Source organism: Oncorhynchus masou, chromosome 12 (genome assembly GCF_036934945.1).
Source record: "Oncorhynchus masou masou isolate Uvic2021 chromosome 12, UVic_Omas_1.1, whole genome shotgun sequence".
NCBI classification, from domain to species: domain Eukaryota; kingdom Metazoa; phylum Chordata; class Actinopteri; order Salmoniformes; family Salmonidae; genus Oncorhynchus; species Oncorhynchus masou.
Window position 1 is genome coordinate 41,183,225 of NC_088223.1, and position 12,450 is coordinate 41,195,674.

A 12,450-nucleotide genomic window follows, 5' to 3' on the forward strand; every position below is an offset into this window, starting at 1 on the left:
GACGGGCTGTAATGCCCTCGGTCTGATGTGAATCGGGCTTTACAGACAAACCCCTGGTTGAGCTGGCTAACTGTAGAGGCACTGGGCCCCTAATACCAGGATTGCCCACCTTCATAATGTATGTATTGTGCACCACCACCAAAGCACCCGCAGAGGGAAAAAAGGAGGTTAGGCTACTGGTGTTCGGGAAATTGCATATGTCACTCAGTGATAGTGTGTGTGTGTTTATGGTGAGCAGCATGCTATTTCAGATAGTCTTTGTGTGCTGCCTTCCCTGGCTGCACCAGGTTCCAAGGCCTCGGGCACCTTTCCAGGCTTGTAAGCCCTAAGACGGGAGGCTGGATTGTGGAGTCTATTTCTCTAATCCACAACATGAATCCCACCTAGGGCTAACAGACAGACAGACAGACAGACAGACAGACGTCTGCCCTTGCTTTGCAGCAGCCTGCCTACAAGACCCCACGTGGTGAAGGCTAAGACACAAGTCTGAGGTACAACAATGACCCACTGTGACAGGATGTGTTGGAATTTTTTTCTTTTGACTACGCCTAGAGATCCCCCCCCCCTAATCTCGTTTTACCAGACGGTCCTTAAAATGAACAAAAACGCAGAGAGGGACCCAAGTGAAACAAAAAAAGACGACGAGACAAACTGAGACACTCTGAGAGAAATACAGAGACTATAAGCTTTTCTAAAAGATCTTCACACGATACACTACAGCAGTGGGGCTGTATCATACTAAATGATGTGACCCCACAAGTCAACAACAGCCCACACTGTGGCTGTGATATGCTCTGCTGAGACTACCTCACCTCCCCAGATGGCAGCCGCCCTGACCGTCACAGCACTTTTACGACATGTCTCTGACTGTCTCACTGTCCCATGTGAGTGCCTGGAAACTCTGGCGTGGTGATTTACAACGTCGGGGGGTGGGGGGGTGGCAGCGGTCGCCATGGTAATGGGTACCAAAAAAACAAAACGCTGGCCCGGCGTTCCCTGAAGCAGCCTCCAGAATCTGAGGGACGAGGATTGTGTGGTATTTGATTTGAATCTATGTCAGAGCAGTTTATGTTTTATTGAGGTGAGGGAATAGCATGGGGAATGAACACATTTCTCCAAATTGATCTTGTAGAATCAAAATGAAATGTACTGTAAGCGACTCTGACAAAACATGCTGCATTCCACACTACAAGCCAGTAAAACATCAATATCACTAATAATATCAATACTAATCTGATCCCAGATCTGTTTGTGCTTTTGCCTATACCCCATTGTCATTATCAAACCAAATGTTCAGCATGACAATTCCATTAGGAGTTGGCAAGAGAGCAAAAACAGATTGGCACCCAGGCTATATCTGTACATCTTCTATACGCCAAACCAACAGTCTACAACTCAGAATAGACATCAACCTTTGTAACCATATTTGCTGGCAGTGACACAGTAGCTGAAGGGGAAACTAGCAGAGCCATTTTACAGAATGGGCGCGCACACAATGAGGAGCAGCTCAAGGACAACCGGAGACCAAGCCGAGGCCCAGGCTCAAATTCTGCCAAACGAATAAAATTCATAACATAACGTTCTCCCCCTGAACCAAAGTTTATCATACAGTGGGATGATTCCATGCTTCCCATGAAGGGAGATAGTTGAGGTTTAAAGTCGCTGCAAGAAAGACCAACTATGGTACCATGCAGAGGAATTCAGTGAATATGGTGTAACTTCTACTGAACAAACATGAAAGACATACTAAAACAGCACACTGGAGTGAGCACATATATCAAGTGTGCATACTGCACATCAGTCACTTGGAGAAAAACAACAATGTTGCACTTGGCTAGTTTATCTGCTGCAGTAGTTTGGCAGAGTGGAGTGTGTGTGTTTGCCTGTGTGCATCTTAATGTGTGTTTGCTGGAGCAGGGGCCATGTGAAGCTGGCTAGGGTTCTAAAGTGCATAAAAATAAAAATACATCCTAAATAAATATATCCTACCGTTAGTGTCAGTTAGTCAAATTTCTGCCCTGCTAGAGCTAGCGCTGCCCCGGTCAACTGTAAGTGCTGTTATTTTGAAGTAGAAACGTCTAGGAGCGACAGTGGCTCAGCCACTAATTGGTAGGCCACACTAGCTCACAGAACGGGACTGCCGAGTGCTGAAGCGCGTAGGGAGTTAAAATCGTCTATCCTTGGATGCAATACTTACTACCAAGTTCCAAACTGCCTCTGACAGCAACTTCAGCACAAGAACTGTTCGTCGGGAGCTTCAAGAAATGGGATTCCATGGCTGAGCAGCCGCACACAAGCCTAAGATCACGATGCACAATGTCAAGCGTCGGCTGGAGTGGTGTAAAGCTCGTCGCCATTGGACTCTGGAGCAGTGGAAACGCGTTCTTTGGAGTGATGAATCACGCTTCACCGTCTGGCAGTACGACGGACGGATCTGGGTTTGGCGGATGCCAAGAGAACACTACTTGCCCCAATGCATAGTTCCAACTGTAAAGTTTGGTGGAGGAGGAATAATGCTCTGGGGATGTTTTTCAGGGTTCCTGGCTAGGCCCCTTAGTTCCAGTGAAGGGAAATATTACAATGACATTCTAGACGATTCTGTGATTCCAACTTTGTGGCAACAGTTTGGGGAAGGCCCTTTCCTGTTCCAGCATGACAATGTTCCCGTGCACAAAGTGAGGCCCATACAGAAATGGTTTGTCTAGATTGGAGTGGAAGAACTTGACTGGCTTGCACAGAGCCCTAACCTCAACCCCATCAAAATCCTTTGGGAATAATTGGAATGCCGACTGCGAGTCAGGCCTAATCGCCCAACATCAGTGCCCGACCTCACTGATGCTCTTGTGGCTGAATGGAAGCAAGTATGTCCCAACATCTAGTGGAAAGCCTTCCCAGATGAATGGCTATTATAGATGCAAAGGGGGAGACCAACTCCATATTAATGGTCATGATGTTGGAATGAGATGTTTGATGAGCAGGTGTCCACATACTTTTAGTCATGTAGTGTATATCAGTGCACTGGCAGACAATTTTGATTATTTAAACAAAACCAAAATGTCTTGATAGGGTAAGATAAATTCTTATTTCATGTTATTTGATCTTAATAAGACATCTTAACCAAGACAAATTATCTTAGTGCTCTGGCAGATCATTTGATGTATTTTACGGGTAAGCTATGTCAACTAAAAACTAGTAAATCTGTTTTCTTGGCGAGTGCGATGAACTCAACTCAAGCAATTTTAACTTCATTATCTCAATACAATAACATCTTGTTTGTAGTCTACTCAACTATCCCAGGTCTGCTGCTGACTGATCTACTGCAGGCATTACCTCACAGCCCAAGTCCTGCTGGCAACACCACCCTCCCAGCTGGCATGTACACCACAGCTTCAAAGAACCTCAGTACTGGAAGGGACAGGTGAGAGAGAGAGAGAGAGAGAGAGAGAGAGAGAGAGAGAGAGAGAAGAGAAAGAGAAAGAGAGAGAGAGATGAAGAAAGAAAGAGAGATGAAGAAAGAAAGAAAGAGAGAGAGAGCGAGAGAGAGTGAGAGAAAGAGAGAGAGAGAGAGAGGATATGGAGTGAGACAGGAGAAGGAGAACAGAGAGAGGAGGAGACTGTGTGAGAGAGAATGATACAGGGAAAGATAAACAGAGAGAGCGAGAAAAAGTGAAGGACTGGGAGAGAAAGAAGCGAGTTGAAGCCGTTTTTTTTAACGGCAATTGAAAACAAGCTGTCATTTTTCTTTTGAAGTTTTCGCTCTAAGCACTTCTCGTCCAAGGATACACACATTTCTGCAAACTGTTTGTCTTTTCATTTTTCTCTCTCTCCCCATCTCCTAACAAAGCGCAACGCTGACGGATAGAGCACTCAGGCTACGGTTGTCAAACTCAATCTAGTGAGATAAACAAGATACACTGCTGTTTCTACCATGTAACAGCAGCCTGCAAACTCTTGCTCAAAGAACACTTTGAATTCTCACTTATCATGTTAACTCCTTCAAAATTCAAACTGCCACCGACAAGCAGCACACTAGCATACCCGGGTTCATATAGTATTCAAAATAATTTTGTCTCATGTCGTCTGGCCCAGGGGTGCAAAAACTGAAGTGACGAACCGCCCTTGCTGTCTCTGCCTGCCTAGCCGGCTCCCCTCTCTCCACTGGGATACTCTGCCTCTGACCCTATTACGGGGGCTGAGTCACTGGCTTACTAGTGCTCTTCCATGCCGACCCTAGGAGGGGTGCATCACACCGTGCCAGATCTTTTGCGCTATACTCGACTTGAGTGGGTTGAATCTGTGACGTGATCTTCTTGAGCAGTTTTGCGTCCCCTTGAGCTCGTGGGGTGGAGGAGAGCTTCATGGGCTTTACTCAGCCTTGTCTCAGGGTAGTACGTTGGTGGTCTGTTGATACCCTTGTAGTGGTGTGGGGGCGGTGCTTTGGTAAAGTGGGTGGGGTTATATCGTGCCTGGTTTGCCCTGGCTGGGGGTATCGTTGGACGGGGCCACAGTGTCCGCTGACCCCCAACGTCTCAGCCTCCATTATCTATGCTGCAATAGTCTCTGTGCCAGGAGGCTGGGGTCAGCCATGCTCGGTTATGAAAAGCCAACTGACAATATACTCCTGAGCTACTGACCTGTTGCAACAAGTGTGATTATTATTTGACCCTGCTGGTCATCTATGAACGTTTTGACATCTTGAAGAACGATCTGGCCTTAATGGCCGTGTACTCTTGTAATGTCCACCCCGGCACAGCCAGAACAGGGACCCAGGTCTGCGCTCTAGCGTAGTCATTCTGATTGGCTGTGGCAATGTCCTCTCCCTTTACCATGCTCCGCCGCCTCCATATTGCGCCAGACACCAGGAGAACACTCCCACCAGAATGGCACATTGGTTAAACATGCTGTGCACACCAACAGCCCCAAATTGCAGCACAATCAATTGTTTTAATACTTGGAAGCAGCCCCTGAATGCTAGGCTAGCACGCGCCGCTAGTTTAATGTGTTTCATTGGATCGGCGGCACGGGGGGGATGACCACAATGACGACCACAATGACGACCACAATGTTGCCATTGGGCAGGAAGAATATAAGTGCAGACATAAGGAGACAGGTTGGGTGGTGGTCGAGTGGAGGGAGGTTGGGGGGGGCAGCTGTTAGGGCATAGGCGGCGGTCTGATGGATTGTGGATGCAGCGCCATTGGAACAAGGCCATACGGACAGAGAGGGAGAGAAAGACACACTGGTCTATAGGGAGGGAGCAGAAGGGACGCTACTGTATTTAAACTGTTTTCTTTTTATTTAACCTTTATATATACAGGTTTTTCTCATTGAGAATCTTTTCCAAGAGACATCAGGTCCAATAGCAGCACCTATTCTATTATAGGCCATGCCAATAGTCACAATAGAAGACTATAGATTAAGGGACTTACCGATGCCTCATATGGTTTATAGAAGAGCAACACTGACAGCCCACTCATACTCATCAATCCGTAAAACACGTTCACATTTAAAAACATGTACCCACTGTATTTCTCTCACACACCTACTATATTAATAAACACACCCATACGGTGCAGTAAACAGCATAAACCACAGACACTAATATAGCACACCTAACCAATCCAATACAGGCACACACACACACACACACAAACACCCCCCCCCACACACACACACACACAGACATGCTTTGATCCTCTCCTCTCTGCAGCATCTGTAGCACCAGGGACTCCCGTCCCGTCATGGCGGTTGACTGGCTCGGAGAGGGAAGGAGAGGAGCTGGCTTGGAGGCTGGTGGAGTGGTGCCCCGCTGGGGCCAGATTACATGTTGCTTGTCTCCCAGCGTGGGGGTAACTGAGACGGGGAGGCTAGGTGGTAACGGTCGCAGCAGGGAGCAGCAGGAGGGTAGTAGGTGGTAGGAGGGCTTCTCTATGGATAGTGGTATTGGTGTTGGTGGTGATGGTAGATCAGGAACTATAGTGTTGCATCGTTCCGGCTTGGCCGGCATCACATTTGTACAGTAGTCGTCTTTGATACTGCCTGTGTGTAAATTATCTCACTCACTAGGACCCCTAAATGCTCTAAGTCTAAGATATGGCTCTGGAGGACCCACACAGTGCCTTAGGCATGATGTAGTGTATGAAGACCAGTGGGATGGTAGTCCTGTTGTGGGTTTGATTCCCACGGGGAACAAGTATGAAACAAGAATGAAAATGTATGCACTCACAACCCTGGTAAGTTGCTCTGTATAGGAGTGTCTGCTAAATGACCGTAATGTAAATGGATGGCTTGGGGATAGATCTTTCTTCAGATCCTCCAACCTTCAGCTGTCCAAGATGGTGCCGGAGGGTAGGGCTGCCATCTTATCGGCTCTTAACCAACCATGCTATTTTGTTTGTTTTGTCCGCGTTGTTCGTAACCTGTTTTGTACATAATGTTGCTGCTACCATCTCTTATGAATGAAAAGAGCTTCTGGACATCCGAACTGGGAATACTCAACTCAAAATGGATGAGGAGTTCTTCTTCAATGAGTGGGACGCAAGGGATATACTACGGACACTCAACCAGGGCCAGATCCCCGGAATTCGCTGGAAGAGGAAACGTAGGTTTTGCGGAAAGAGACCAGGATGCCTTGTGAGGAGTGGCTAATCTGCCCCTTGCCTTCTGTTTCTGCTAGCTAACGTTCAATAGTTGGGAAATAAATGGGACGAACTGAAAGCACGTATATCCTACCAACGGGACATTAAAAACTGTAATAATATTGTGTTTCACCGAGTTGTGAACATACAGCTGGCGGGTTATACACTAACGGCAGGACAGAACAGCATCATCTGGTAAGGCACATTTGTAAACAATAGCTGGTGCACAATATCTAAGGAAGTCTCAGGATTTTGCTCGCCTGAGGTAGAGTATCTCATGATAAGCTGTAGACCACACTATCTACCTAGAGAGTTTATCATCTGTATTTTTTGTAGCCCTCTACATACTACCACAGATCGAGGCTGGTACTAAAACCGCACTCAATGAGCTATATTTTGCCATAAGCAAACAGGAAAACGCTCATCCAGAGGCAGTGCTCCTAGTGGCCGGGGATTTTAATGCAGGGAAACTTAAATCAGTTTTACCTCATTTCTATCAGCATGTTAAATGTGCAACCAGAGGGGAAAAATTCTAGACCACCTTTACTCCACACACAGACGCGTACAAAGCTCTCCCTCGCCCTCCATTTGGCAAATCTGACCATAACTCCATAACTCTATCCGACTGATTCCTACTAACAAACAAAAATTAAAGCAGGAAGCACCAGTGACTCGGTCTATAAAAGAAGTGTTCAGATGAAGCAGATGCTAAGCTACAGGACTGTTTTACTAGCACAGACTGGAATATGTTCTGGGATTCTTCCGCTGGCATTGAGGAGTACACCACATCAGTCACTGTCTTTATCAATAAGTGCATCGAGGACGTCGTCCCCACAGTGACTGTACGTACATACCCCAACCAGAAGCTATGGATTACAGGCAACATTCGCATTGAGCTAAAGGGTAGAGCTGCCGCTTTCAAGGAGCGGGACTCTAACCTGGAAGCTTATAAGAAATCCCGCTATGCCCTCCGATGAACCATCAAACAGGCAAAGCGTCAATAGAGGACTAAGATCGAATCGTACTACACCGGCTCCAACGCTCGTTGGATGTGTCAGGGCTTGCAAACTATTACATACTACAAAGGGAAGTACAGCCGAGAGCTGCCCAGTGACACGAGCCTACCAGACAAGCTAAATAACTTCTTCTAAGGAGCACTGAAACATGCATGAGAGCATCAGCTGTTCCGGACGACTGTGTGATCATGCTCTCCGCAGCCAATGTGAGTAAGACCTTTAAACAGGTCAACATTCACAAGGCCGCTGAGCCAGACGGATTACCAAGACGTGTACTCCGAGTATGCGCTGACCAACTAGAAAGTGTCTTCACTGACATTTTCAAACTCTCCCTGTCTGAGTCTGTAATACCTACATGTTTCAAGCAGACCACCATTGCCCCTGTGCCAAAGAACACTAAGGTAATCTGCCTAAATGACTACTGACCCGTAGCACTCACATCTGTAGCCATGAAATGCTTTGAAATGCTGGTCATGGCTCACATCAACACCATTATTCCAGAAACCCTAGACCCCCACCAATTTGCATACTGCACCAACAGATCCACAGATGATGCAATCTCTATTGCACTCCACACTGCTCTGTCCCACCTGGACAAAAGGTACACCTATGTGAGAATACTATTCATTGACTACAGCTCAGTGTTCAACACCGTAGGGCCCTCAAAGCTCATCACTAAGCTAAGGACACTGGGACTAAACACCTCCCTCTGCAACTGGATCCTGGACTTCCCGACGGGCCACCTCCAAGTGGTAAGGGTAGGTAACAACACATCTGCCACACTGATCCCCCTCAGGGGTGTGTGCTCAGTCCCCTCCTGTACTCCCTGTTCACTCATGACTGCATGGCCAGGCACAACTCCAACACCATCATTAAGTTTGCTGATGACACAACAGTGGTAGGCCTGATCACCGACAACAATGAGACAGCCTATAGGGAGGAGGTCAGACAACCTCTCACTCAACATGATTAAGATGATGGAGATGATTGTGGACTACAGGAAAAGGAGGACCGAGCACGCCCCCATTATCATCGACGGGGCTGTGGTGGAGTAGGTTTAGAGGTTCATGGTCCTTGGCGTCCACATCACCAACAAATTAACATGGTTCAAGCACACCAAGACAGCCGTGAAGAGGGCACGACAAAACCTATTCACTCTCAGGAGACTGAAAAGATTTGGCATGGGTTCTCAGATCCTCAAAAGGTTTTACAGCTGCACCATCAAGAGCAGCCTGACGGGTTGCATCACTGCCTGGTATGGCAACTACATAATTACCTCAATTACATCAACACCGGTGCCCCCCGCACATTGACACATTGACTCTGTACCAATACTCCCTGTATATAGCCCCGCTATTGTTATTTACTGCTGCTCTTTTAATTATTTGTTTTCTTATCTCTTAATTTTTAGGAATTTTCTTAAAACTGCATTGTTTTTTAAGGGCTTGTAAGTGAGCATTTCACTATAAGGTCTACTACACCTGTTGTATTCGGCGCATGTGACCTTTAAAATTGGATTTGACTTGAATATCCCTAGTCTGTCACACCCTGATCTGTTTCACCTGTCTTTGTGCTTGTCTCCACCCGCCTCCAGGTGTCGCCCATCTTCCCCATTATCCCCTGTGTATTTATACCTGTGTTCTCTGTTTGTCTGTTGCCAGTTCATTTTGTTTATGAAACCTACCAGCGTTTGTTCCCCTGCTCCTGTCTGTTTCTTGCTCCTGTTTCCTAGTCCTTCTTGGTTTTGACTCTTCTGCCTGCCCTGACCCTGCCTGCCGTTCTGGACCCTATGCCCGCTCTGGATTACTGACCCCTGCCTGCCTTTAACCTGACGTTTGCCTGACCCTGTATTAGAAATAAACTTTTATTTCCTCGACACTGCATGTGGGTCATACCCGAAACCTGATATACTCTCTGCAAAACACGAGGCTGCATTTTCAGTCCCTCACATTAGTGCAATATTGATAACATGGCAATAGCCTAACACATCACAATGACACCAGTATAAAAAGCTACATACTGCAGTAAAGCTCAGGGCCAGGATGGGAGATTGGATGCAACAGCAGCAGAACCATTAGGAGCTCTGAAAGCATCAGCTCTCATGAACAAGTCATACAGGCTGCTCTAATGCACGAGACCAACTAATTGCCTCTTGCCTAAACAAGAGACTGAGTTGTCCTAAGTGGGAATCAGTCGGTTGCATTAAAGTATGTGCTATTATAATGTTATTATTAGCTACTCTGTGTGAAAAATGCATGAAACCAAATAAATGAAACAAAAACAACTATATACACTAGTAGTTAGGTATAATTGAGGTTGTATTCTAGCTAGAATGGTTGAGTTTGAGATCTGCTGAACTTGTGGATGATAAACATTTCCGGGTTAATATGACAAGAAACGGCGGTCCCGTGTAGCTCAATTGGTAGAACATGGCATTTGCAAAGGCAGAATAGTTGGCTTGATTCCCAGGACCACCCACATGTAAAATGTATGCACACATGACTGTAAGTCACGTTGGATAAAAGTGTCTGCTAAATGGCATATATTATTATTATTATTATAGCATTTTTTCGGAATTTAGCAGATGCTCTTAACCAGAGCGACTTACAGTAGTGAGTACATACATTTTTGTACTGGCCCCTCGTGGGAATCAAACACACAACCCTGTGGCATTGCAACACCAGAGCCACATGGAACCTATTAGTAATGTAGGATTAATATAACATGAAACGCTGACTGATATAAGAAGTATTGCAGTACTATTGGAGAATTGAGTGCTGGTGGCCTGGTGTGTTGCAGAGATTGATTGAGCAGGCTAGCTGGTGTTCTGCTTTGCTAGTTAAATTCTGCTGAGTCACGCTACAGTCCACCAAGACCCATAAACTCTGTGTGTTCCCAACCAGAAACACATGTCTGAACACCTAAGAAAGAGCGAATGGACATCCAAGTGGTTATCACGATGGAACGACCAACTTTCATACATCGTTTCCGGTGATTCAAGACAGTAGCAGAGGAATCATTTAGCTATCAGCGATACAATTCGGTTCGGTGCTCGAGTCTGTGGGTGAGTTCCGGCGGTGATCTGAAAGTGGACTTGCCACAGGAGGAGTTTGAAGACGGAGCATCTACTTTACCAATTCCAATGCTGCTTGATATTAGCTCTAAACACATAGAAAGTGCCTTGGAGGTTGCAACATTCTGAAAGAGTCATAACATTCTGTCCAAAGCGCTCGTAGCTCTTCTGGTGAGTTAACCGAACGGCACTGTGAATTTACCGCAAGTGAAAGCATCTTCGACTTCTGTCGACCTCTAACCCAAAAGGTCAAAAGGTCCACGTGGGACTGCTAGAGCACACACAGTAAATCACATGACAGAGAGAATGGAAATGCACTTACTGTAGGTTGCATAACGTATTGTTGATGAGGCATCCATGACGTACTCTGGACCTATGAGGGAGACATCAAATGAAACGTCATTATTGACTTAAGGTTACCCATGCCACCTCTTTTCCCTTACAATCAACAGAGTGTAATAACTGGTTTTCTATTGTCACGCTATTTCTCTGCATGCTTGTGCCCTGTCCTTTCCCACTGTTACTTCCGTGCCTGGGAAGTGTGGGCGTGTCGAGGTAAGACAAAGCTAACGAGCCTCGGGCCAGTTGAAAACACACAGGCCTTGAATTTGCAGAATTAGGCACAGCGTGCCACGCCACAGGACAAGATGGCTCAACCCAGCTTGGGTCGACAGTGGCAATCCGAATATCGAGCGACAAGGACCCACAAACTAACCCTGAAACAGAAAAAGACCTACTGCTCTATTGGACTGAGTGGGCCATTCAGTTCAACAGAATTCCTGCTGTTGACCGTGAGAGAAGACACAGTTGAAGAAATGGACCATTTAGACAGCTAGTCAGACACACACACACACACACACACACACACACACACACACACACACACACACACACACACACACACACACACACACACACACACACACACACACACACGTCTGCCCATTGATCCTTGGGGAAATGATTGGACTCAACAAAGACAAACAGATGCTAATCTTCCATAAGAACGCCAATCCTCTGAGCTTGTTAAAGCCCATGATTTGGGGCTTGCCTAAACAAGTGAGGGGTTTTTATCGTATAGCACAGAACCATGATTGTTTGTTTCCTCCTCACGATGGTTGTTCTCGAGACAACAGGAAGAAAAAAAAGAGATGAGACAAAGCTTTGTTCCCTAATCGTCCATCTTTAGAATATTTCCACGTGACATCAACAAGATTAAACCTGCGTGTGCTTTTAAATGTTTTGACTTGAGATTGATTGTTTATTTTTTTAACTAATTATTATTATGGATGCATTAGTAGCAGCAGTGATGACTTAATAAGAAGCAGGTACATTGTGTGACTGACTATGTTGTCCAGTGGTCTAGTCTGAGGATGTCTGTCTACCTCTGGCTGACGCTGCCCTGAGCTTGTGTTTGATATTAAGGCAGCCAGAACACAGCAGGGCAGACCGCATGGCTCGACCAGGAAGTGGATGGATTGTCCACTGTCACGTGACAAAGTAATCAGGATGTTTTCCCAGCGTACACAGTCCAAAGACAGACAGTCCAAAGAAAAACTGTTTACAATGGGCATTTGACGAATTAGCCATCGTTTTAGTTTGTTTGTTATTTCCAGTAAATAAATACAATTGTAAAACACACAATTCAATAAACAATAAATTATCTGCATCTGAGCAGATTATATGCAATAGTAGCCAATACAAAAAGGTGCAAAAGGCTTCA

At 46.0% G+C, this 12,450-nt stretch overlaps 1 protein-coding gene across 1 annotated transcript in view; it reads right to left on the minus strand.

Annotated features, from left to right (window-relative positions):
- LOC135550103 (RNA-binding motif, single-stranded-interacting protein 3-like) overlaps positions 1–12,450 on the minus strand; it is a 215,314-nt gene that overhangs the window by 18,863 nt on the left and 184,001 nt on the right. Inside the window, exon 10 of the mRNA XM_064980589.1 lies at positions 11,050–11,100. Coding sequence (XP_064836661.1) covers positions 11,050–11,100 — 51 coding nt within the window. The remainder of the gene's footprint in view (positions 1–11,049; positions 11,101–12,450) is intronic.